Source organism: Neophocaena asiaeorientalis, unplaced genomic scaffold, assembly GCF_003031525.2.
Source record: "Neophocaena asiaeorientalis asiaeorientalis breed wild unplaced genomic scaffold, Neophocaena_asiaeorientalis_V1.1 scaffold79, whole genome shotgun sequence".
Classification (NCBI taxonomy): Eukaryota; Metazoa; Chordata; class Mammalia; order Artiodactyla; family Phocoenidae; genus Neophocaena; species Neophocaena asiaeorientalis.
In genome coordinates, this window is record NW_020175402.1 from 5,872,818 (window position 1) to 5,900,415 (window position 27,598).

Consider the following 27,598-nt stretch of genomic DNA (forward strand, 5'->3'; position numbering starts at 1 on the left):
TAAGACACGCAAGCTTCTGTCCCCTCCCACAGAGAAGCAAGTCAAAGTTGCAGGATCTCTTGATACAAGACATTGTACCTCTGTGACTACTGGACATCTTTACCCATCTACAAAACAATGCAAAAGTCTGGCTTCAAGTCAGCCAGCTTCTCCTGTCTTCACATTTTAGGTGTCACCTTTCTAGTTTTCACCTTATGTCCCTCCCAAGGGCTGGTCCTGTCTCTCACAGCCAGCACGACACTGGAGTATATACCGTAAGCAGGATGCTTCCATACGTTATTTCATTTAATCCTCAAAATAATCAGTATTTTCATTTTGCACAGAAATAATCCTGGCAACACCCACTGAGCACTATGGTAGTTACCTTACATATGCCGTACCTAATCCTCCCTGAAAGCTGCCATTGATCTATATTCCCACTTGCAGATGAAGAAATTAGGGTTCGGCAAGTAAGGGGTCAGAAGCCAGGTCCACGCAACTCGAAAGCATTTTGCGGATGGGCCAAGCCCGACAAGAGACTCACCCGTGGAAAACTACCTGAGCAACAGTACACCAGTGGCTCGGGTATAAAAATTTATTACACATACAGAACATTACCACTAACAAGCGCAGACAGGCTAGGACACAGCGGCCCTGGAGGGAGGACGGCTAGCTCTTCGGAAAGGGAACACGTTTGGGTGGCTTGGAGCCTCAGGCCACACGGACTGGCCAGTCAGACGGGAAGCACATGCCAAACACCACGGGACGTCAGGACATCGAGCGACTGCTCTGTGTGTCCAATGCCTTCCTATCTGATCTGGGGCTTCGAAGGATGCCACACCCAGAAGCAAGCAACTGAAGGAAAGGGGCTTCCTAAGGTGGCCCAGGCTTGTCTCTGAAGTCATGGCAACACCATTTTAAGCAATATGTTTAATTGGATGATTTCCACAAACTATACACGAAGTTTCTAACCATCACAATTCAGTGAAGTACAAAACATTAAGTTACAGGCTGTGGGAAGAGAAGGCAGCACCAATGGTGGCACCTTCCAGATCCCGGTTGGTCTAGGGGTAGGGGTAGGTTTCTTTTTAAACCGAGCCCCTCATTTCAATGTACAAAAGAATTACTCTGATCGATATTAAATTGTATTGAAAACAAAATGGACTAAAAAGCAAATACTACTCTATGTTGGGGTGAAAATGGGAGGAAAGAATGAGTCCTTCAAAGCAGGAGGGGAGACAGGTGAGGGAAGGTTCTGTGGCTGTGACCCCAGGCGGTCACTCACGCTGCTCCATTTTTACTTTGGGTGGTCTCAGGAAGGTCCTGTTCTTCTTCTCTTTCTTTCCTTTTGTATTTGCTTGGAAGTTTCGCCAGCTGTCCACACGACCATCTCGACTTTCCTAAGCACAGAAGAGGTTTGAGGTGAGGAAACCAGTTAGGGAATGGAAGGGCCTGCTCTGCCGTCCGCCTTGTAGCCCAGCTCGGCCCAGCCCAGTCCTCTGGAATAATCCAAGAGTAGAACAGAGCAAGAGCTCTTCTGCCCCTTCCATGGGCCCAGGAAAGGGTCATACCACCCCTAGAAGGCAGGATAAGCTACAGGCCGGAAAGGAGGATGAGACAAATAATACTCATCACAACAAAGCCACCGTTTGCTGGGAACCTGGGCTAGACACTTCGCACACGCTATTCCCAGCCCTCACAAAAAGCTGCGGTGTGTCGCGCCACTGGTATTTCACAAACGAAGACACCAGGGCTCAGAGGTGGCATCCTTTTATCAAAGCCATCTGGCTTGCCAGCAGTACAGCCGCTCTTTCCCCCACCCCTTCCTTCTGCCCCTTAAAACCTGGATGGAGGCGCGAAGCCAGCACAATGCCTGGCCAGTTGTGCTGGGAGGGCCACTGGGATCCCTCCCCCTTACCGAGGGGCCTACTCATTTTCTCTCTGTGCATTCACTCAGTGGGACGGAAACAAAGCCATCATCGCTGGTTAGCCAATCCTTACCCTGAGTCCTAAATCTTACAGAAGATAAGACCAAATGGTGCTCAATTCAGGAAACTGGCTGACCCCCTGAAGGATATAACCAGGATGTCAACGAGGAATCAAGCCTTAAGTCTCTCTGCAGGCAGGACACCAGGGTTACAAGAACCTCGGTTTCTACTAACAGACCGCTAAATAGGGCTCTACTCCACGTTTACCCCCTAAATTAGAGGTGTCAACCATTGCTCCTGAGCCCACTTGGCAGCTGTGCCTATCATGCCCTTGCCAAGCTACAGAGCGCAGAGGTGGCTGAGCCAGGACTCAGTCCCCAAAGCCCCCGCTCTTCCCCACATAAGCCATTTCCCCGACTGTCCACCCCAGTCAGTCCTGGCAATGCCCAGGAATCAAGCTTCTATGCTGGGAAGTTTTCTTACTCTGGAATAAGAGTCCCTGGCCACCTTGGAAACTTACCTCAAAATTTTTCTGCCACTCCCTTTCTCGTTTGGCTTTTTCTTGAGCTTCAATCTCTTCTTCCCTTTGTCGCTTCCTAGGAGGAAAACCAGGCCATAGGATTTACATGATACCTGGAGACTGTGTTAACCATACAAGTTAGGCATTTCCCCACAAAAGCAAGCGTATAAAGTAAACCAATTCCCTAGAGTTCTCCAAAGACGGCTGTCTGGAAAGGGCTCAAAGCACTGCACAAATGTCATTCTAAAACATGCAGATGAGACTGTGGGGCAAGATACAGATAGCCCTGTCACAGAGAGAGACAGACAAGGTCGTCAAAGCCCAGCCAGCACTAATCGGAGGTTCCAGGCCCAGTCCCTGCCATCTCAAGAACCCAGGCCACCTTACTTCAGTAGAGTGACCATTACAATAGCAGAGGTTCTTGTTCAAGAGGATCTCTGGACAAAACCCTACCCTAAAACAAGGCCATTTCACACAACCCCAACTAGCAAAACCTAGTTATTGCTAAACACCAATCAGCAATACAAAGTACATAAACTAAATTAACCTCAAGATTTCTGATGAGCAAAGGAAATCCTACTTCCCGGCAACAAATATACTGTAAGTGATTACGCTGTACAACACTACATACTCACCAAAGCTGCAGCCACTAGTCACACAAAAGGCTCTGGCCTGAATAACTGCCTACTTCACTCCAGGAAATCAGGAAGAAAACACACAGCACTCTTGATTATAAACTCCCTAAGGACAGGCCTATCCAATATTTCCCAAAAGTCAGAGAGAATTCCTTACCCTAGTGATTCAAAAGTTTGGCTGTTTCAGATAACTATTTTACACAGTCTCTTAAACAATGTACTATAACAATTCCTTCACCAGGAAAATCTCCGAAGACCATCTTGGTTAATCTAGGTATGCAGACATGGCTTAAACGAATATACTAATATATACCTTTCATGCATCTCTTTGGCTTCTCTCTCTTTCCTTTTAATTTCCAGCTCAGCAAAGAGTTTCATGGTCTGTTTGTATACTGCTTGTTTGAACTACAAAAAAATTAAGAAGAAAACAAAGTAAATATTTTACCAGCAATCTGAATCAAATATTTTTAGATGGAGCCCAGGACAAAAGCAGATTAGACCAGCAAGGAAAAAAAGACTCTCCAGAGAGAACCACTTCAGGATGCTGGCTCTCTCCTGGGAGATAAATAACACATCCTCCTATGAGCTCTTTCCACTTTCACCATTCAGATGATACAGAGAAGCCTTGCTCTGGTAAAAAGCACCAATTAAGAGAAAAAAAAATTTTACCCACTTATCACAACCATTGAAATTTTGGAGGGCCCTTTCTTCCAAAGAACTTCCAAAAATAACTTTCATTCTTTCTTTTCACACATATTTTATAATTACTCTGAGCTAGGCACCAAGAGAGGTACTGGAGATATGCAGGTGCTATCAGACTAGTCTCAGGAGTCTCCCAACTGTGGCAGAGATACTAGTCGTCCCCTATCCTCGCCCCATGACGTGTTCTACCTTCTTGTACACTCCCTTATCTTAAAGCACATGGCCACCCAGCGCAAAAGCTTGTATTTCTCAGGCTTCTCTGTAGCTAGGCGTGGCCATGTAACTTGTTTTAGCTAATGAGCTATAAGGAAAAGTGATGTAGCAACTTTCTGGAGTGTTCTTAGAGGGAGCACACTTATCCCTCCCGCCCTATTCCTCTTTCCTGCTCTTTGTACATGGGTGAGGTGATGACACATCCTAAACTGTGAGAATGGAGGCAACACACTTGTTGGCAGAGCCACAGAAAGGAGGACACTGAGTCCTTGAGTGACACGCAGTCCAGCAGCCATCTTCCCAAAGACTTACTACACAGGAGAGAAAAAAGTCACTGACTTGTTCAAACCACTGTCATTTGGGGTCTCAGTTGTATGCAGCTGAGCTTATATTCTGACTCTTACGTTGGCAGAAACAGGTAACACAGCATTAGATAGAAAACAAATCTCTTATCTTTAAAACGTTTTCCCCCAAATATATTTTAAATATACAAAGAAATATAAAAACTAACCCATCATGCAGATTTCATACGATTTATATCCGAAAATCAGAGACAATGGAGCAAGAGTGACATATGAAAAAAGGGGAAGTAAAGGAATCCCCAAATTAATGTCACTTCTCTTTAATACTGTTACCTCCCAGGCACTGCTCAATGAAAGCAATGCTGACAAACTCCAGCCCCTAGTAAGGACAAACATCGAAGAGATGAAGGAATCTGTAATGAATATTTCAATATTTTTAAAAGCTCCTGGATGAACAGTTTCTGGTGATTTTAATTTTTTATATTTTTCTGCTTTTTCCAAATTTTCTAGCATTAGCATGTGTTCCTTTATAAGCAGGAAAAAAAGACAACTAAAAAAAGTTAAGGTTCTTAACAACTTAGGAGGAGCAAGGAATATTTATAAGAGGGTCTTCAGAAAAGACTAAAAAGGATAATTAAAGGGAAGGGAAAGTAAGGCTGAGGAGAAAAAAAACTAAAATACTGGAATGGAGTAAACCTCAAACAAGTGGCTAGTGGAAAAGATGGCCTAACAGTTCTCAAGCAGTGTTACCAAACAGAAGAGGGGACCAGTTGCTGTTAGTAAAATCACTGATGGAAGAAGTTGATAGGAAGTTTCCAGTAAGCAGTTTCCAGCAGCAGTAAGACAGCTGCTCCTCTATAAATCTTTTAAAATAAGCATGTGGATTAAGTTATTTACTGACCTAACTTGAGGCAAGATTAAGATGACTTAAAATTTTTCAGGCCAGTGAGGCAATCAGACACAAATACATAAGTAGAATCTCTCTCTTAACCAATCCCCACTGAAGAACCCACAGGATTAACAGATGCTTGGGGACTTCCCTGGTGGTGCAGTGGTTAAAATCTGCACTCCCAATGCAGGGGGCCCAGGTTCAATCCCTGGTCAGGGAACTAGATCCCACATGCATGCCACAACTAAGAGTTTGCATGCCACAACAAAGGGGGCCGCAAGCCGCAACTAAGACCTGGCCCAACCAAATAAAAATTAAAAAAACAAACAAACAAAAAAAAAACCAGATGCTTGCCATTTCCCTGGAAGCACATTATTACCTGTAGCACAATGGGTACCCGTGGCTGTAGACAGCTGTTTACCAAGAGTCATTTGTGGTTGCTCCCAAAGCTGTCTATCCCAGTTGCAATTACTACTGTACTTATGTGATTTAAACACCACAGAAATTGATGAGTGTGGTTATGAAAATAAATGCTTGTTGGTCCTTTTAAAACTAAGTGGAATGCTTTAGAAAGAGTCAAACACAAGTCCCTAAAAATAACCACTGTTGAATTAGGTACCCGTGAGACATCTGGAAAAGACTGAAGAAACAATCTAGGACTCTGCTCTTGCTTTGCTTCACAGGTACCTAAGTTTTCAATGTTCTTCAAAAGAAATTAAAAGCAGAAACTATGGATAATGCTCTGTGTGTTTTATAAAATAAAGTCTACTGCGAACTCCAATGAGCAGACAAACCCTCAAAGGAAAGGCCATAGCCCTATGTCCAAAGAAAGGTGGATTTTTCAAAAAGGAGAATGAATATACATTTTAATATTTTAAGTGAAAATGTTTCTAGCATGTATGCAACATTCCTTAAGCTTCCCTCTCTTTAACCCACCAATCAGTGAACCCATCCACACAAGATGAGGTGGTTTTTCCCATATTTAACTTACCAGCTCAGGATCATCCTCTTCCACATTTGTAGGCTTTCCTTCCTTCTTTAATTGCTTTTTTCGCTCTTTCACCTAAAAAGAATTTTTTTCCATCAAAAAATGAGCGCTCATACTTTGAGAATATCCATTAAGCTGCACACATAGAATATGTGCATTTTTCTACAGGTATAACAAAAAGTTTGCATCGAAAAAAGATAAGCCACTCCCCTCCCCTCCAAAACAGCAACGCAATCAAAGAACACTAGGAACCAGGGGTCCTTTCTCTAACCTCATCTAAAATCCAACACAAGGGGACCGGCTGGGGAGTTGTCCCCAACTTATCAGATCCTAGGCCAGATCCAAAGAGCCTCTGATACATTGAACAGATTATGCATTTATCTTTCATGGCTTGTGGTTATGTGTTAATAGCAAAAAAAAAAAAAAAAGTACATTTGTCAAGTTTTAAAGAAGCTACAGAATTTGCAGCATCCAATATGATTGTTTTCTGGCATCTCTGCAACGGCATTCTGGATACTTTTCAGTGAAACCTCCTTAAACCAACGATCTTCACAACACATTAACTGACGTTTTCATCACTTTGGCCACCATTGAGATTCCCCCCAAAAATAAATATATCCATTCACAAAAGAATGACATTACTCCATTAAATTACCATTCAGTCTGGCAAAAAGCCAAGTGCCTTCCAAGCTCAAAAAGGCCTTACTGCCACCCTGTGGTCAGAAAGCCTGAGGGTGGCTCCTTTACAGGTAAAATACAGAGGAAGGGGTAACTATCACAATAATTCAGGGACAAATTGTCAGGTTCTTTTCTGGTTTCTACCAGAATTTGGCCCTCAAATTCCAACACATGACCAGCAAGACACAGTTATGGCAGTCTGTCTCCTCTTTTTACTCAAGTCCCTCATCTAAATTGGCCTCGTTACTATTATTGGTAATATAGTTGTTACAGATTCCAAAGCTCTTCAAAGAAAAGGTCACATACACATTCACTCCCAATTGAAACTGCTCTTATAAAACAGCCTCAAGATTCTTGCCCTAGCAAGTTAAAAACATAAAACAAAGACCTTTCTTAACTCAAGGAAGCTGTCTTAACATTTCCCACCACTCGGGAGATTTAGGTAATGGAAAAACATAAAGACAGCTAAAACTGAATTTATTTCAATTGAGTCCTTCCCAACCCTATTATTAATACAGACATGTATCTCGTCCTATTTTTTTTTTTTTTTAATATTTACTCACATCCCCTTGCCAGCCTTTCTCAAGCCCTTGTTTCAACCCTTTCACAGAGACAAGAATAAAGGTCCAGGGTCAAGCAGCACCACGGCTGCTCCACTGTTCCACTTTCAGAATGGGGTACTGCGATGAGAGAGCAAGAAAAACCCTCTTTCCACAACAAGGGACTGCTAGGGAAAGAGGTAGGAGCAGCGTCCTGGCCACTTATCCTGAGCTCTAGGAGTGAATGCCAGATTAAGGCACGCACTGTTCATGACCACCACAGCAAAGTGGTGGAGACCACAGGAGCAGTCAGGCCCGTCAGGCCAGTCAGGCATTGCTACGTTAATGTTAACATTTACCCTCCTACAAGGCAAGGCGCCCAAGGCTTACTAATACTTCCTGTAAACACAGCAGCACTATAAATACTTACGGTGTGTTCCACGTATTCTTTTCCTGCCTGAATTACATCCAGGGCCCTCTTCTTTTGTTCCTGATCCAGTAGCAACTTGTAAGCTTTGTCCACAGCTAATGCAAAACATTGAAATTAACTGTTTCTGCAAACACCCTCTCAAAGTCTGAACTATACTCAGGCAGTGTAAATGGACTTGTGCCGTCTAAAAGCATTCCCTACTTTGTTAAATCATTTACTGTTGTTAAACTAATTTAAAAACATACAACTACAGCAATGATTTTCCTTGAGAGCCTTGGAAAAAAAGTAAATATATGCTCAAGGTTAAATACACCACATCTAGATTTAACTCAGTGATCAAATTCTTCCAATTATTTTTTATGTTCAAAGGAAAAAAAATGATCCTATGCAGTAACAATCTTTGTTGGCACATAAAAGTTTTAACAAACCAAAGTTAAGGTCTATTTCTAAACAGCAACATTCTGCTTTGCATGACAACCGTTCTACTGAAAACCACAGCTTCTTCATGACCAGAAGACAAAACTGTAACATTCTTTTCTTGATCCAGGACTAGGAACAGTTAGTCCGGAGCACTGACAATATGTTACTCAGAAGCAGGTAAATATACAAATACCTTCAAAAGCCTTTTGTGCTCTGTCAGCATCATCTTGATTTTTGTCAGGATGTACCAATATGGATAACTATAATAAGAGAAGAGATAGCTTTGTCAATAAGAGGAACGTTTAGTAACTCTTCGCCTGCACTGTGCCTCTTTACAACCAAAAGCTCTCATTAGGGCAAAAACTGCCAGCCAGAAGCATTTTTTAAAATTAATAAATATCATAAAATGCCCAGAAGTGTTAGTCCTTAATAAAATTCAAGTACCAACAGGTAATTGCACAGATGGAAAACATTTATTTGAGAACAAATGGAAGCCTAGCATTATGAAGATGTTGTGATAATTTGGGAGGGGGAAGGAAAGAACAAAAAGTACCAAGTTCCTTTTATGTTTCTTATATGGAGCACTCCAGAGGATTAAACAGGTCTGAGATATCACCTCTTTCCTAAAAGAACTTCTAATATCGAGCAGTGACTCTCAGTTCTGGCTGCGTTCCAACCCTGTGCAGATTTTTAGGAATACAGAGGTCTACTTTCCAGCCTGAGAGCTTCTGAATCAGTCTCTGGCATCTGTACTTTTCAAACCTCTACTAGACTGGGTATCAGATGATGGTAAGGAATTAGTGTTAATTTGTTAGGTGTGACAAGCAGTTTGGCAAGAATATGTCCTTTTTTTACTTTGGTGGGATAACTGCTTAAGTACTTAGGGGTGAAGTATCACAGTGTCTGTAATTTACAGTTCTGCCAAAAATACATATACAGTTAATGAAGGGAACTGCTGCATATAGATGGTGAATATATGGGCTTTCATTGTTTTATTCTTTCTTTTTAAAATATAACAAAAATTTCTTATAACAAAAAGTTAAAAAGCAAAAACCTCCATAGGTGATCCTTTCAGACAGCCAGGGTTAAGAACCACTGACCTACTATCACTGACAGACAGAAACAGTTTGAACAGAGGGACTGTGCTCGGGGATGACATCAAGTAGGGATCTACTGCTAAATCCAGCATTACTGGAGCCAAAATCCCGGGTTCCAATTTCAACTTCAATCACCTGCTAGCTGTGAGACCTTGAGCAATTCACTTGATCTATCTCCGCCTCAGTTTCCTCCTCTCTAAGTGGGACAATACTGTATACCTATATCTCACTGGGTTGTTGTAAGGATGAAATGAGATAATGAGTAAAGAACTTAGCATACTAACACACAATGGCAACAGCTAGCACATGAAGAGGACATACCATAGGCCAAGACCTACTCTAAGTGCTTTAGGTGTGTTGCCTCATTCAAATCCTTATAAAAACCCCAGGGGCAGCCACCATCACTACATGCATTTTACAAATGAGGTAACAGGGCACAGGAAGGTTGAAAGTAACTTGCCAGAGCTCACACTGCTCGTAAGAGGTACAGCCAAGACAGAAACTCAAGTCATACAGCTCCAGCACCCACACTCTTAACTATTAGGCTCTATTAATGACTAAATAAGAACTCTTACTGACTTCTTCATATAGCTACATAAATAGTCTAAAAGTTTTGACTATGAATTTGAATGACTGCTTATTGAGTTGGGAAAGATTTCTAACGCATTACATTAGAAAACTTGAAATTTTAGAAGAAGGGGAAAAAGCTGAATATAAGTGCAGAGAAGAAGTCAGGAAGCAAAAAAGCTATGAAGTTATATAATGGGAAATGACTGAGTAGGCAAAGATAAAAACACCTTGGCTTAATAGTAGATCAGAAGACGATTATGAGTCAGCAATGTGGAGGCAATGACTGTATTGAAAAAGCAAGCATAACACTGGATATTAACAAGTCTGTCATGCAGGAGCTGAGAATATATTCAGCACTGGTCAGGCCCTAATAAAATATGAAGTATATAAAAGATATAAGTTGAGGAAAGTTAAAAAAATAAAAGATGAAATATACAGAAAATCCAATTTGCAAAGACATTACAGGGCGTATGATTATTCAACTCATAGAAGAAAAGGCTGGGGGGTTACTCAGCTGTCAAAACTGGAAGGGTGTTTTAAAAGGCTACTATAAAACCCTGCAGCTCGAGTTATTAAATATCAGAATGGGCAAGGATCAGAGGCTGTGGATCTCCTTTCCCAGAGAACTTCCTGAAAGCACTCTATATTAAACCAAGTATCTTGCGTATTCACATGTTTGCAAAAGATAAAATTATTGAGGAATAGAACTTTAAAAATAAAATCATTCAACACTGTTAAATGAACTTAAAAATAAAACACTGTTATGAATCTCCTGGAAGCCAGGGGATCTGATAAGTATGACTCCATGTAAGCTCTACTACTCTACCTTGTACTTCTCTCTCTTAATTAAGGAACTGGAGAGATTCTATTTGGACGTAAAATTCATCCTATTCACAGGTAAGCTGTGGTCATTAAATTATTTAAGATTTGTATGTCACTGTAAGTTTTTTTCAGAGTTATATAGCCTTAAAAAAAAAAAAAAAAAGATTAAATTTTGGCCCAAAAGTCATAATAGAATGCCCTGATAATAACCCTCAAGTCCTAAGAGAATCATGCACTCAATACATTTTTAAAAGGTTCAAACTCCACCTATTACAGGAATATAGAATCATACCTGCCGAAACCTCTTTTTTATTTCTTCATCTGTCACTTCAGGATCTATCTGAAGAACCTGGAAGAATCAAAATCAAAACTGTAGGGCTTCCCTGGTGGCGCAGTGGTTGAGAGTCTGCCTGCTGATGCAGGGGACACAGCCGGTCCGGGAGGATCCCACATGCCGCGGAGCGGCTGGGCCCGTGAGCCATGGCCGCTGAGCCTGCACGTCCGGAGCCTGTGCTCCGCAACGGGAGAGGCCACAACAGTGAGAGGCCCACGTACCGCAAAACAAACGAACAACAACAACAAAAAAATCAAAACTGTAAAAGAGATTAAAAGAATTTATAGATTTAAGAGATGCCTAATAATTATACATTTTATAATCAGCATCTAGAACAGTACTCAGCATTCTATAACAGTACCTGACATACAGTTCTAAAAAATGTTCAAGAAATATAAATGAGTAAACCAATAATAGAATAATAGCTATAGTGTTTCAGGGTTCTCAAATTAATTCAGTGGTTTCTTTCACTCCATCAGAAAAATAATAAATTACCCTACACCCAGGGACATGTTTACAGACCATGAGAAAAATGTTGCCTTTCTCCTTCATTCATTAAGAAAAGTACCCACCCTCTACTTACCTTTGCAAATGTGGAGAAAGTACAGCAACTCAACATGGAAATAATTAGGCTGGCTACCTGATTTTTTTTAATGAGGGAGAACTGCAGATCTTCAAATAAAGCTCCCCCACAGCTGATTTTCATCTCAATCGAGAAATGTCCACTTGGCTCGACGTTATAATTTACATGGCTCAACAGTTCTTAACCCAGAGTGGAAATCTGAGAGCCATGCCAGGGGTTCACTCTAGGAAAGTCTGATTCCAGCTCAGTCGAACTTATTAGAATTGGGTACGGTCAAATGACAGCAAAGTCTGTATTTTTTGAGCAACACTGTTTTAAAGATAAGTTTTATCATTCTTCTCCAACCCTGGGTATCCTGGCGTTGACATTTGTCATCAAGGATTCTGATTCCCTCACCACAAAAACACACATTCATTCAAACATTTACATAGCAGCTACTACCTGCTGAACATGCTGCTATACACTAGAAATGCAAAGATAAATAAGCAGGGGAAACATTTTTTTAAATTACCATATAATAAGAGTTTTTCAAAGAAGACTTTATTATAAGACATACAATTAAACCAGAGGATTTCATAGTGTAGTCCATGGATTCAACATAGCACCTAATAACATTTATGTACTTAGTATTCAAGGTGTGAAGAAGGTGCTGAAGGGCAGAGGGTAAGAAGGTCTGTTAGAAATTCAGAAGAGCAGGCCCCACTTCAGTGTGACTGAATCAGAATCAACAGTTCAACAAGATCCCCAGGTGATCTCAATCATATTACAGTTTGAGATGCACTGGTAAGGAATGATGACAGAGGTCAGAAATAAGTGCACTTGAAGTTAATAGAACTGATGATCAGTTAGTAAAGGGGGCAAAGAGGAAAAAAAAAAGTAAGAAATCTTGAAAAATACATACCAGGGGCTTCCCTGGTGGCGCAGTGGTTAAGAATACGCCTGCCAGTGCAGGGGACACGGGTTCGAACCCTGGTCCGGGAAGATCCCACATGCCGCGGAGCAACTAAGCCCATGCGCCACAACTACTGAGCCTGTGCTCTAAAACCCGCAAGCCAGAACTACTGAGCTGCATGCCACAACTACTGAAGCCCATGCCCCTAGAGCCTGTGCTCCGCAACGAGAAGCCACCGCAATGAGAAACCCGCGCACTGCAACAAAGAGTAGCCCCTGCTTGCCACAACTAGGGAAAGCCTGTGCGCAGCAACAAAGACCCAACGCAGCCAAAAATAAAATAAATTTATAAAAGAAAACTACATACCAGAGAAATTAAAACTGAAAAGTAATCTGCCAAGCTTAGTCAGATGTTTAGAGTCTTAGAAAAACTTGACAACAAGTAATGTCAAGATTTATAGCAAGCTTTCAACACATTCAAACAGCCCACCTACAGCCGCAGTTATTGGTAGGCAATGAAGCTGAATCACCCCTGCATTCAACAGACTTTTGAAGGTTACTACAAGAGCATACCCATTCTCAAATGTCAGGCATACAACTGGGGTGAGGGAAAAGGAAGAACTTTAAAACAAAGACTTTTCAAGAGTGAGTGCGCCCCATCATACCTTCCCAAGGAAGAAAGGAAGCAGGGAAAAGTCACTCAAAAGAAAAACTGCAGCCACATTACGATTTACAGACAAAGGGAGGTAACTGTACATACACAAATATTCAGAGGAGAACCCTACCTTTCCTTGGTTCTGGGGAAAAGGAATGTACTAGAACAAACCAAAGTCCAACAAACCCAACAAGGTATTCAAAATGAATGTGAAAGGATGGAAATCATCCCACCTTCACACACAAAAAAAAGCCTCAATAAAGCTACAGCCTAGAACTAATCATACCAAATGTAATTCATAAACCTTGACTGGTTCCCAGGTTAAAAAATAAAATAGCTATAATTGAGATTTTTTTTAGGACAATTGGAGTCATTTGAGTGTGGACTTTATGCCAGATGATGTTGCTGAACTGCAGTAATGTGGTTTTTCCTAGGTGTGGTAATGGCGTGTGGTTGTGTGGAAATGTGTTCTTGTTTTGAGGAGATGCATGCTAAAGCACTTAGGCATAAAGCATCAATGTCTGCAGCTTACTTTCAGATGATGTGGCAAAAATGAAGAGGGTGTGTATAAATATACACACACACACACACACACAACAAAAGTTATTTTTCCAAGGGTCATATCATATGTGTACTGATCACTAGCAACATATATTCACTGAGTGCCTTCAAAGCTAGCTAATCTGACTCCTCTTCTACCGTTAAGAGTTGGAGGTGCCATATGTGGCCATGAAACACAGTGAAGACAATGGGCCTATACCTGCAGCCCAAACCCCTTTGAAGCCAGTTTTATACATTCAGTACAAACTTATAGAGCACCTGGGATTGCTAGATCCTGTGCTCACTACTGTTCTCAGAGAATCCTGTGCTCACTACTGTCCTCATAGAATTTAAGGTCCACAAGGGAAAGAACAGACAAGTCACAAATAATTCTTACCAAAATGATAAATACCATATAACCAATATGGCTCTAAGGAAGCACACAGGTCTGTTCAGATTCTTGGAAGATTTTTCTGAACTCTCACTGTGTCTCAGGCTTTGGGGATACTGCAAAGAAAAATCCACAGTCTTGGACCTCAGAGAGTTAATAAATCATCACACAGAAACAAAAATGCTTGACTGTGGCATTTATATAAGTTCCTGAACTCAAACAAACCGCCACAGTCTCCTTTAGGATCTTCTGCTTGAAAGAGGAATCCAGTCTTGGGTCACATCTGAACTCTCTGACCTGTTAATAACGTGCAGGTTCCAGAATCCTGTGAGATAAACACCTTTCTTTCCAACGTGCTAAACAAGATAAACAGAAAACGAAGTCTGTGGTGCTGCCTTCTGGGGCTTTAAAGTTAAATAGAGGGACTTCCCTGGTGGTCCAGTGGTAAAGAATCCACCTTACAATGCAGGGGACACAGGTTCGATCCCAGGTCAGGGAAATAAGATCCCACATGCTGCAGGGCAACTAAGCCCACGCGCCACAACTACTGAGCTCGCGCACCTCAACTAGAGCCCGCGTGCCGCAAACTACAGAGCCCACGTGCCCTGGAGGCTGCGCGCCACAACTAGAGAGAGAAAACCTGCACTCCACAACTAGAGAGAAGCCTTCGCGCCGCATCCCGCCTGCCGCAAAAATAAATTAAATAAATAAATAAATAATAAATAAAATCTTTATAAAAAATAAAGTTAAACAGAAAAAAGCAACACGAAAAAGGCAGGGCTGAGCAGGCGCACAGGTTCATCTAAGCTTATGGAAGGAAGTAGGGGAAGGCCCTTAACCTAAAAACAATTGTAGAATGCATAAGAAAGATGTTCAGAAAATGGCTGAAGGTTAGAAATGCATCCAAATAGTGCAGTGATGGCAGGAAGCAGGGGGGGAAATGCCCCCTGGATTAGGATTCCTGTAATAAGACCCATCAGAGTCCCTTTTCTATCTGCTGCTCAGGAAGATAGTATATAGGACAACTATTCGCATTTCAATTTATAGCCAAGAGGACAGCTATTACTGCATCACTTCTCCTTAGTAGGAAAAAACCAGTCTGCTTACCTCTGGAGAAAAGTCTGATTCATTTAGATGTCTCAGTAGTTGTTGCATGAAAAAACAGAAGTTACTGATTTCCTAAATTGCTAGGAACACCTAACCCTGACTCAGGGTCAAAAACCAACTTTGTAAGAAGACAACTGGCAGGGGCTTGGGGCTAAATTAGGAGTTTGGGATTAACAGATACACACTACCATATATAAAACAGATAAACAACAAGCACCTACTATATGGCACAAGGAACTATATTCAATATCTTGTAATAACCTATAATGGAAAAGAATCTGAAAAAGAATACACACACACACGTATATATAGTATAACTGAATCACTTTGCTGTACACCTGAAACTGGCACAACACTGCATACCAACTATACTTCAATTAAAAAAAAGACAATGACACCCATCCTATAAAGTGGCTAGCATATCTGTATGAAAGAGAAAAGACAAAAGTTCTAACGGACAGTCATGGATGGAGTCCTGCTCACTCAAACACAATGTGGCACCTCCCCAAGTTTGTCAACCTTACCATATTCTTTACACATTCAAACACACTTCCGGGAATTCCCTGGTGGTCCAGTGGTTAGGACTCCGAGCTCTCACTGCCAACCGCCCAGGTTCAATGCCTGGTCAAGGAACTAAGACCCCACATGCCACGAGGTGAAAAAAATAAATAAAATTAAAAAACAAACACACTTCCTATAATCAGGACAGGAGCTATGGGGCAGTAAGTTCCAGACCACATTAACTGGTAGGACAGTAAAATCCTAGCATTCATACTGGTCCCAACAATCTGTTACTCCTCATCAACAGATCTCCACAGGAAACACTAATTATCTTAAATAAATGGGTAAGTTACATGATCATGTGTCCCCTTTCCCCAGTACACACTATCTCAATTTAAAAATATGACGAGGGACTTCCCTGGTGGTGCGGTGGATAAGACTCCATGCTCCCAATGCAGGGGGCCAGGGTTCGATCCCTGGTCTGGGAACTAGATCCCATATGCATGCTGCAACTAAGAGTTTGCATGCCACAACTAAGGAGCCCGCATGCCTCAACTACAGACCCAGTGCAACCAAATAAATAAATATTAAAATATATATATATATGACTAAACAGAAAGGACATACCATCAAATTCTTTATCACCTTTCAAACATATTATGTCCCCCTACGCTCTCCCCAAAATCATATCTAAATACTCTTTAAGCTTTTCATCTTCCTCTTCCCTTTCAAATATGTTAAGTGGGGCCAGGCGAAGTAGACATCTACTTTGCGTGAGGAGTCAAGATGGCCCAGAGCAGTGTCAGAGCCCATCTGGGACAAAGAAGACAGTAACCACACGAGGAGTGTCGGCTAGTCATGTGGTGCTGGAGCCCCAACAGGGTGAGAAGAGCATCCACAGAGGGGTAACTTGACATAAAGTGCCAAAGTGGGTTGAGGAGGGCACCTCCATGGACAGGTGGTCTGCCATAGGGTGTTAGAACCTAAGCAGAGTGAGACTGTCAATATGGGAGGGCACAGGGTGCAGGAGCCCAAGCAAGGACATCTCCACAAAGCCCAAGCCTAGCATGGGGTGTGGAAGCCTGTGCCTGGTGAGGTGGGTGCCCATGTAGGAGAGCATCCAATATTAACAGGGCAGCTCAACTTGAGGTGTAGGAGCCCAAGTACAACTGGCACAGACAGTTGAACATGAGCAGAGTGAAGAGGGCCTCCATGCAAGGGGGGACCTGGAGTGTGGAGTCAGAACCCAATAAAGATGAGGAGGGTGTTCCCAGAGGAAGGTAGCCTGACACAGGGTGTCAAAACCAGAGCAGGGTAGGAAGGAAGCATGCCTGCTTGGTGCGGAGGATGCTGGAGCCCAAGAGGGACGAAGAGAGCTCTCGGGGGTGGAGGGCAGGCACAGGGAGGCAGAGCCAGGTGAGAAACATACCCACACCAAAGGGTGACCTGGCATTGGAGTTTGGAGTTCAGGTGTGGGGAGAAAGGTTTTTGCATAGTGAGGCAACCTGGTGTTGGTGTCAGAGTGAAGCAGGGTGAGGAGGTCATTCACATGAGGGAAGGAATGGCAATGGGAGATCGAGATCAGAGTCATACAGGAGGATCAATTAAGTAAATATATATATTAAAGACAGTGGGAGGCAGATTTCTCAGAGAAGGGAACAATGAACATGGAAAGAAAAAAAACCCTACAATAAACCCTGTGATGTTGGATTGAACTTTTATGTAATACGTGTATGTGTATGTACACACACACACACACACACACACACACACTCCCTAGCTCTGTCTACCAATAGGGTCTGGGAGTAGTGACATCCCAATGGCAATGGGTATACCTAGCATCCAAATCTTGATTTCTAAATATCATTCTTCATTAAAAGGAATCAGAACTCCTCAAAGAAATGGTTAATTCCAGGCTGGGTCAGGAAAAGTACAAGAGTGCCTAGTAATCGAAGAATGATGAAGACATATCAAAAAGACAGGAAAGGCTTAAAAGTAACCTACTGGTCAAATCTGGGACATTTGAGCATCGAAATAAGTAATATCAAATTATAACCCATTGAATAAAATAGGAAACCCCAAGTCTATACAGACAAATGAATAAACTGAAACTTTGATAAGGACAGTATATTCACACATTCTCAAAGTACCTCCTCATAAAATACTTACCAATTACAAAGGGGAAAAAAGTTAACTTCATGAAGAAACCTAGTAGGCACCTCTTTAAGTGATCAAGTAATATCATTAATAACAGGATAAATCAAAATCACGTACCACTTTACAGGTTACAAAGAGAAAAATGCAGTACCACTTCTATGCTATTCCTGTCAACATTGCATAAACTGAATCTAATGTGAAGAAACATCAAACAAACTCAAGTTGAGAAAGATGCTACAAAATACCTGGCCTGTAATCTTCAGAAATGCCAAGGTCATGAAAGTCAAGGAAAGACTGAGGAACTGTTCCAGACTGAGGGAGACTAATGAGACATGACAACTAAACGTAACAGAGATTCCAGACTGGATCCTTTTGCTATAAAGGACATCACTGAAACAATTAGCTAGTTTGAATGGGGTCTGAGGATCACATAGTAAAATAAATGCATCAACATTTATTTCCTAAAAAAAAAAAAAAAAAAAAACCTTTATTTCCTGGTTTTGATTGTGATATTGTGGTTCAGTAGGAGAATGTTGTTCGCTGGAAAATACACTAAAGTATTTCAGGGAGATGGGGTGTCATATTGACAACTTACTTGTAACCTTTCTGCAAATCTGGGATTGTTTTAAAATGAAAAATGTTCTTCAAAAAAACAGAAACAATTGGTGAATCTTTTTTTTTTTTTTTTTGCAGTACGCGGGCCTCTCACTGTTGTGGCCTCTCCCGTTGCAGAGCACAGGCTCCAGACACGCAGGCTCAGCGGCCATGGCTCACAGGCCCAGTCGCTCCGTGGCATGTGGGATCTTCCCAGACCGGGGCACGAACCCGTGTCCCCTGCATCGGCAGGCGGACTCTCAACCACTGCGCCACCAGGGAAGCTCCCAATTGGTGAATCTTGAAAATACTATACTAAGTGAAATAAGCCAGACATAAACAAACATTGTATTAGGCACCTGGAATAGGCATTCATAGACAAAAAGCAGAATAGAGCTTACCAGGGGTTGGGGGTAGGAGGGCTGGAGAGTTATTATTTTATGGGTTTGAAGTTTCAGTTTGGAATGATGAAAAACTTCTAGAAATGGAGAGGGATGATGATTGCACAACACTGTGAATGTACTTAATGCCACTTAACTGTATGCCTAAAAATGGTTCAAATGGTTAATTTTACGTTATGCATACTTTACCACAATAAAATGGAGAAAAGGGGTTTCTTTAATAACTGCTCAATAAGTGTTTTTTATAAAATGTAACAATATTCGTTTCAAAGTTATTTATAATTGTGACAATTAGAAACTAGTTTATTGTACAATAAAGGAATTGTTGAAATAATTGAGGCTTTAAAAAGTGTATAAAAATAGTTTATGTAACAATACAGCATTTAAAATAGCATGGGAATAGATAACTAATAAGAACCTGCTGTATAAAAATAAATAAATAAAATAAAATTCAAAAAAATAAATAAATAAAATAAAATAGCATGGGGCTTCCTGGGTGGCACAGTGGTTTAGAATCCACCTGCCAATTCAGGGAACAGGAGTTCCAGCCCTGGTGTGGGAAGATCCCACATGCCTCGAAGCAACTAAGCCTGTGTGCCACAACTACTGAGCCTGCACTCTAGAGCCGGTGAGCCACAACTACTGAAGCCTGCACATCTAGAGCCCGCGCACCACAACAAGAGAAGCTCTCCCCACCCAAAAAAAAGAGTAGCCCCAACTCACTGCAACTAGAGAAAGCCCACACGCAGCAACGAAGACCCAACACAGTCAAAAATTTAAATAATTTATATATTTAAAAAAACTTTTAAAAAATAAAATAAAACAGCATGAACTGCATGACCCTCTTTGTTTCTAAATAAAACTAAAAACAGTTGGAGCATAAACAGGTGTTTTCTTAGGTACGATTATACATGATTTTTATTCTTGCTTTTTCTGTATTTCTGATTTTTATTAGAAATATGATTTACTTTTATAATCAGGAAATATTTAAAGTTATAAAACTAAGGAAGCTAAAAATTGTATTTGCTTGTCTATAATCTTGTGAACACTTTTGGGTTGTTAGGTTTTTTTTATTGTGGTGAAACAGAAAAGTTTTAACTAACAAATTAAATCAAAGACCCTAAATTTACCAAGTCTAGCTGTTCCTTCACATTTGAAAATAAATCCATATATATTTGGGTTACTAAAAGATGAGAGCAAGCTCTGCTCACAATAAACCACCCAAGTTCAACTCCAACTATGCATAGTACAAATTAGGTGTGTGTTCCGAGGTAAGTCTGCCTGCAGTAAAGCTCCCTATCAAGGGCCACAGCAACATCAGATACCTCACCTCAAATGGGTTCAAATTGAAGTAGGAGGAACCAGGACGAGTCAATCTTTCAATCTGATTTTTGGAGGTTAGAACTGAATCTCTCTTCTCTATTTGTTTCACCTAAAATAAAGGAGATAAAAACCTCATTAGTAAAGCTCAGTAATGAACTCTGAATTGTCATCTTAACAAGTTACTCACAGACATGTTCAGTAAACATTTATTTGCGTGTCTACACGTTCAAGGTATTTTGCTAAACACTTTGAGAAATAATTACAACAGCTACCATTTACTGAATTTTAATATAATGTAAAAACTTTACAGGTGTTTATTCCTCTCAACAATCCTATATGGTAAGTACCACTATTATCCCCATTTCGCAGATAAGAAAACTGAGAGTTAGGTCAACTGACTCGTAACCAGCCAACCTGTAAACCAGATTTTTTCCCAATCACCCAATTTATAAACCAGAATTTTAAGCCCAACAGTTTGACGCCAGAGCAAGGCAGCAAGAAGATTCAAAAATAAGTAAGTCACAGCCACTGCCTTCAAAGAGCTTCCCCTCTAATGATGAACGATGTACTTGTCAATGTTCACATTAATTTACAACTTTTTAAGAAAAGAAAAATACAATTACACTGAAATATACACCCAAAGCAGCACTAAAAAAGTGTGTGGGAGGGAGCAAATAACTCCGCCTTTCTAACTCTGATAGCTAGAAAAATCCCTGACCCGAACACAATGCTAAAGAGAACAAGCACCAGGTAGTCCCAGGAAAACATCCTTGGTGCCACTGTCAGAACTGAAATTTTAGTTGGAACGAATCTCTGGCATGTTATATATACCATCTTTATTTCTATGGCCAAAATGGATTTGGAAAGGATCTCAGTAACATAAAAAGCTAATCCATTTCAGCATCTTCCCTCTTCACTCTTTTGTAAAATAGCATGCCCCTACCCCCACTCTCTTTTTCCCACTCATTTTTCCTCATAGCACTTATCACTACCTGACAGTATATTGTACATCTATTCATTATTTATCCTTCTCAATAGAATGAAAGCTCTATGAAGACAGGATTTTTCTCTCTGTTGTTCACTACCATTTCTCCAGGACCTAAACAGTACACTAGACCATATCAGGTGCTCAGTAAATATTAGTTAATGATGATTAAAGGGTCCTCCTTTAGACACTTTCTCTCATTAAATTAAACAAAACAGGATTGCTTTTCTTTTTTAACTAAGAAAGAGTAATTAAAACAAGTTCCACTATAACTGCTGAGTACTCATGAGAAGCCAGTAAACTGGTACTAGTGCATTAACACTTTCAAGTGAATTAGACATTCTGAAAGCACAGACTATAAATGGACATACTAATTTGCTTTTAAACTTAATATTTTGGAGAAACCACTATGTAACAAGCCCTGTTACAACTACCAGAGATAAAAGATGAAATGTGACATGGTGCTTTACTCTCAGTAACTCACAGCCAGGTGGGGAGCAACTCCATTCCTCAAATCCATGCCAACCTAAAGAGGTCCACTTTCAGCCTTATTTTAACTCTTACAAAGATGCTTCTGCTTTATATTTCATGAAACTTTCTTATACATTAAACCCTTTAACCCTCATTAAAACTCTTGTTTTAATATTAACTTTCGTTCTACAAACGTGGAAATTGAGGATTGCAAAATCAATGGCTTGAAAGAATTCTGTCACAGTCACGTTAACTGCCTTGCACGAATCCAATCCGACGTCCTCTGACTCCAAAAGCCATTCTTTTCTTCATTTATTCATTCATTCGTTTACTCAACAAATATTTATTAAGCAACTACTACGTTCTACGCGCTGGAGATGTGATAGTAAACGAGGCTCACACCAAACTCACTCCCTCCCAACATGATACCGAGCTGTCATCTGCTCTAAGACCCAGCACAAATTATTTCACCTCCCTAAACCTCAGGTTTGTCATCTGTAAAAGGGAGATAACGCCTACACGGCAAAATGCAGTGCCTAGCGTTCGCTAATGGCAGAAATAACTACCAGGAAAACTCACTACAGATAACTAAGAGTAGAGAGTGCTTCCGTTGAGAATAAAAACGGGGGCCAACCCGGTTAAGTCGCCCCCAGGAAGGCCCAGCCTCCCAGCCGCTGCCAGCCCCCGACTACGCGGACCTGGGGAACTCTGCGCGCGCCCAAGCACTTGGTTGGCCACGATCGCCGCCTCCCCGCAGACGCCGGACCCCCGCCCCTTTCTGTCGTCCAGGGGATCTCTGCGCCGCAATATTAGGAAGAAATGCACACACACTCCCGAAGACCCCACCGCCCCAAAGGCCAGAGAGGACGGGCTGCCCAACGGTCCACGCCAGAAGGACCACTGCCTTCGCCGGCTGGGATCGTAACTCCAGCGGGGTCGCCCCGTTGCCGCCATCCCTCACTCTGTGTTCACCTCACTGTAGAAGGTCATAAATGCCTCCTCCGTGCTACCGCCGCCACCCGAAGCCCCGCTCTCTCCTGGAGCCGCCATTTCCCCGGCCCAGCCACCATGTGACTCTTCTGCGCAAGCGCTACCTCACGTCTTCTTACAGGTCCGTCTCTCCCCCTTGTGACTCTTAAAGGGCTCGCAGCCCAGCCAGACACTTCCAATCTAAGTAAACTCTTCTTTAAACTGAGGTTAAATACACGTGACATACAATTAACCATTTTAAAGTGAACAATTCAGTGGCCTTTAGTACATTCACAGTGTTGTGCAACCATCACCTCTGTCTAGTTACAGAACAGTTGCATGGCCCCAAAAGGATACCCGGCACCTAATCAACATTTCGTACGCATATTTCTCAACCCCTGGCAACAACCAATCTGTGTATTGTCCTTATGGACTTATTTACTCTGGACATTTCATATAAATGCAGTCATACAACATGTGACCTTTTGTGTCTGGCTTCATTCGCTTAACATAATGTTTTCCAGGTTCATTCAAGGCATAGCATACATCATTACTTCATTATTTTTTATGGCTTAATAGTATTCCATCACATGTGTATAACACAATTTCTTTGTTCATTCGTCAGCTGATGGACATTTGGGTTGTTTCCATCTTTTGGCTACTGTGAATTGGTGCTGCTATGAACATGTGTTGAGTACCAGTTTTCTATTTGAGGGGTACAATTTCCTAGAAAGGAATTTGGTAATTCTATATTTAACCTTTTGAGCAACTGCCAAGCTGTTTTCCACAGCGGCTGAACAATTTTACACTCCTACCAGCGAGGTAGGAGGTTTACAATTTCTCCACATCCTCACCAGTGCTTGTTATTTTCCATTTTTTTTAATTACAGCCATCCTAGTACCTAGATGGATCTTTTGCACAAACTCAGCAAGACCCTCCACTGGATGTCCAGCCAGGACATAATCAAGAAACAATAGTATCTGAGAACTAGAAACAGTTTCTGAAATGGGAATGGCACTTAAATATCTAGAAACACAAAAAATTATTATTACTAGATAGTGGGCTTATGGGTGATTATTATTTCTAGCCTTCTGCTTTTGTGTTTTTCCAACTTTTCTAAAATGAACATTTGAAAATATGCCCTGCAGCTATTTCCTCCCATTTAACTCATACAAACCAGGGCTGGTATTTTTCCAACCAAAAGATGATCAATAAAAACTGTTCAATTTCATGGAAAGCAAAGAAGATATTTTTATAATCATGAATAAGATCTGGCCCAACCCTCTCAACTAAAGGAGAAAGAGTGGGCCCAGAGGGAGAAAATGACCTAGGCAAAGGCTATAAACTACTATTATCTTGTTCACGTTTGTTAGATGGCTTAAGGAAGGTCAAGGCAAAGCCGTCCCTAGACTCCTGCCTATGCTCTTTTCCACTTCATTGCACCACATTGCCAAAAGTCCTGTTATCAAGCCCATTTGATAACATATCAATACATTTTGCAAATATTAATTCAGTGCCTACTTGATTGATCAAGGTCCTAATAACTTCATAAGCTCAAAGGTGCAAGAACAAAACAGGGGGCTATGATTGAATGACGAAGGAGGTCAGAGAAGTTTTCTCTGACCTGACGTTTAAGCTGAGACTTGAGAGTGAAATGTCAGTGCAACAAAAGAACATTGACCATATACACATACATTAAAAAAATTTTTTTTCCCAACCCTAAATGACTAAGTCAGGGCATCCTGGACATAGCCGCCCACCCCCACCCCCATATTACCCATCTTATTGATGCTAACAGTCCAGGAAAGGGAAAGCTTCCTTTGGGTGCTTAATAAAAATAACTTTAGGATTGGAATCGTGAGGTGGGGATGGACGTCACGCCTAATTCTCATAGACCCGAGAGCCGAAATCTTGACTTCTGCCCCTCTGTTCTAGCTTTTCTATCTCCTCCATTATTTTTCTCCAGTCCTTTGACCCTGGAGCCCTTGCTAGGGGTTGGCTAAGAATAGGCCCGCCTCTAGGCCAGGATTCGCTGCAAACTACAGGAACCCCGCCTCTCCCTCTCGTGATTCGCTACTCCCAGGTTCATCCTGCCTCTCCAGCGAAACGATTGGCGGCCTGGCCTGCAGCGCCGTTAGCTCCTGCGAAGAAGCTTGCACCTCCGGTCACTGGAGGGGTGCTGCACTGACAGCAATGGCAGCCACGGCATTGGCGGCGCGGACGCGGTTCGGCGTGTGGAGCGTCTGGGCCATGCAAGGCCGGGGCTTCGGCTCGGAATCGGTACGCCGCCGGCGGTGCCTGTTGCCCCAGCCCTGAGCGCAGATCTCCTCTCTGCCGCCCTCACCTTTACCAATACCCCCGTCGCTTTCCGCAGGCAGACAATCTCGGCTCCAGTGCGGGCGCGGTCCGGGACGCCGGTGGAGCCTTCGGAAAAAGAGAGCAGGCCGAAGAGGAGCGATACTTTCGGTGAGGCCCACGGGACCCCGAATCCAGCCCTATATCTCTCACGGCCTTCCAGTCCTTCAGCTGTCAGTCGCCCCACCCATCCCTCCCTGGCGTTCTGGGGCGCCCCATCCCCCAGTAGAACTCCCGGCCCCTGAACCCGTTACACCCAACACTTGAGGACTCGACTGTCGCCACCTGTAAGGGCGCTTCCCGTGCGCTGCCGAATCCCAAGGCCTCCACACCCAAGCCGTTTCCACCTGCGGGTCTTCAGAACTCGCCAACCACCGCTCATCTGTTTCTGAATCATTTACCATCCCCACCCGTGGAGTTTACCCCGCATCATGCCAAACGCCCCCCAGATTCCTCCCAGAGTGTCTAGATCCGACGGTTCCAATACATGCAGACACCCTGAGCCTGACTCCCTCGGCCCTCACCCACCCATCACCCCAGGCCTCAGCTTTGCTAGTCCCGCGTGGATGGATTCCCTGACTCCTCAGACCCTCTCAGCCATTTCTAGACACCCCCCCGCCCACCTCTCCAACTGGCCTGAGTGAGTAGGTCGTAGAGCATGTAGCAGCTGCTCATGGCTGGAACCCTGTCCCCCACTCCTCGGAGACTTGGCCTGCTCCACCCAGCCCAGCTTTTAGGAGTATGGTGTGGACTGGGCCTACCTATCCTGTTTACCAACCTCGAGTTATCTTACAGTGACTTCTATCCACAGTGAGGAGCAGCATGGAACTAATCTAGCTTCTGCTTCTCCTTGACCTATCTTTTCTCTTCCACCCTCTCTTGCTCACTCTTAAGAATTACCACCATAGCACCTGCCATACCAGGGAGACAAGGTGCAGCCCTTAGAGATCATCTAATTGGCCTCCTGCATTGTACAGTTATGGAAAACAGAGGCCCATATGTGGCCGAACCAACATTTGAATCATCCCTTCTTGAGGCCTAAACTTGGACTGCCAAGTACTGCAAGAGACCGCTTCTTTTCTCCCCCCCGCCCTTCATTTTGGCCTTTACAGTGGGTCTTGCAGTTCTCAGGTAAAGAAAGCCCTAGATTAACTGGGATAGGACACACATATTTGTCCTTTAACTATGCCCCTTCGTATATCCCACCCCCACCTTTTGCTCTTTTTCCTCCCAAAAGGGATTCTGTTCTCTGGGTTGTTCCTCTAATAAGTCCCCCAGTTAGGGACTTAAGTCATACCTCTCTGGAGTTTTCTACTGAATCTGAAAGGAATCCATCATTAGCGGTGGAATTTCAGGCACTAGCACCGGGAAGATGGAATCATTTTGGTCATCTCCTAAAAATGATACACCTTAAGGTGGAGTATTCTTAATATGGGGCTTGAGAGGGTAGAAGAGGATGACCAGCCAGACTCCCATGGGATTGGGACTCCTGTTCTTTGCCTTAGGTATTTCAGATTATGCTTAGAGGTCTCTTTGGGGTGAAGGATTGGGATTAAACCAAGAGCCACTATGTCCTTGTAGAGCTCGTGCTAAAGAACAGCTGGCAGCCTTGAAGAAACACCATGAAAACGAGATCTCTCATCACATGAAGGAGATTGAGCACCTGCAGAAAGAAATTGAGCGGCACAAGCAGTCAATCAAGAAACTAAAACATGATGATGATTAAGTGCATGCAGTTCCCTATAGCATGGCTACCTGTTATTGCCCACTTCTCTTAAACCAGACATAGTTCTGGTTTAATTAATATCTGTGTGCTTCCAACAAATTATAATAAATTGTCATCAGTGAACTGTGTCTAATGCCTTCTATCTGAAGAGGGGTAGGGGGATACACTACTGAACCACTAAAATGAATCAGACAGGGTACCAGCAGTAGGGAACTTGGAGACAAAGCACAGTGTGATAAGTGCTGTGCAACATGGGGGGACCAATGTGACATGGAGCATGGAAAGGCCCCTTTCCCTGTCGGACACTAGTCGAGGTGTTCAGAGAAAGCTTCTTAAGGAGCAAACCTCAATCCAAAGCGTAAGGTCAAGAGCAGCCTGGAAAACAGGAGTGATTGCTTAAAGAGGTGTAATTCAAGGCACCATCAATAATCACACCATTTTGCATTTATAAAATGGAGTAAACTGCTCTTCATATGAACTAGTTATCCTTGTTCTAATTATCCTTGCACAGGTTGAGAAGGCTGGAATTAGAAATCATTTGTTGCCTTGGCATCCAGGTGTTTTGACTCCTAATCAAATCTGTTAACAGCACAGAATCAGAATTATTTCTTAGGTTATATTTTGCTTTGCCGAGTATGCTCTTGATTCAAATTAGACTTTAAGCCTTGTTTAGCTAAATTATTATACAAACTACTTGTGTAATTCGTCCAGACAAAAAACAAAACAAAACTTCAAGTGACCTATGGGCCATTGGCAAGACATTTTCAATTCTCCAGTTCAGTAGATCATTTGCCCCAGAATTGTGATGAGTCTTTTATTGTAAGACCCTATTACACAAAAGCCTTTAGGGCCACTGAGTGATAACAGCTTGGATAAGTCATTGACCCTGCCCTTGCAGACCAG

General features: G+C 42.3%; 2 protein-coding genes across 3 annotated transcripts; one reads left to right on the forward strand and one right to left on the reverse strand.

Annotated features, from left to right (window-relative positions):
• Nucleotides 1-560: 560 nt before the first annotated feature.
• On the reverse strand, nucleotides 561-22,732 carry DNAJC8 (DnaJ heat shock protein family (Hsp40) member C8). Its single transcript, XM_024766815.1, has 9 exons — nucleotides 22,618-22,732; nucleotides 20,197-20,298; nucleotides 11,005-11,061; nucleotides 8,417-8,483; nucleotides 7,804-7,898; nucleotides 6,160-6,231; nucleotides 3,376-3,467; nucleotides 2,428-2,503; nucleotides 561-1,379 (listed from the first exon to the last, which is right to left on the reverse strand). The coding sequence occupies exons 1-9, from the start codon at nucleotides 22,693-22,695 to the stop codon at nucleotides 1,257-1,259; spliced, it is 762 nt and encodes a 253-aa protein (XP_024622583.1). The 5' UTR covers nucleotides 22,696-22,732; the 3' UTR covers nucleotides 561-1,256.
• Nucleotides 22,733-24,732: 2,000 nt separating this feature from the next.
• Nucleotides 24,733-26,823, forward strand: ATP5IF1 (ATP synthase inhibitory factor subunit 1). 2 transcript variants are annotated; one of them, XM_024766816.1, is made up of 3 exons: nucleotides 24,734-24,894; nucleotides 24,989-25,080; nucleotides 26,551-26,823. In XM_024766816.1, the coding sequence occupies exons 1-3, from the start codon at nucleotides 24,808-24,810 to the stop codon at nucleotides 26,693-26,695; spliced, it is 324 nt and encodes a 107-aa protein (XP_024622584.1). In that variant the 5' UTR covers nucleotides 24,734-24,807; the 3' UTR covers nucleotides 26,696-26,823. The 2 variants fall into 2 exon arrangements, with proteins under 2 accessions (XP_024622585.1, XP_024622584.1); XM_024766817.1 differs by lacking the exon at nucleotides 26,551-26,823 and having other exon boundaries at nucleotides 24,733-24,894; nucleotides 24,989-25,084.
• The last annotated feature ends 775 nt before the right edge of the window (nucleotides 26,824-27,598 follow it).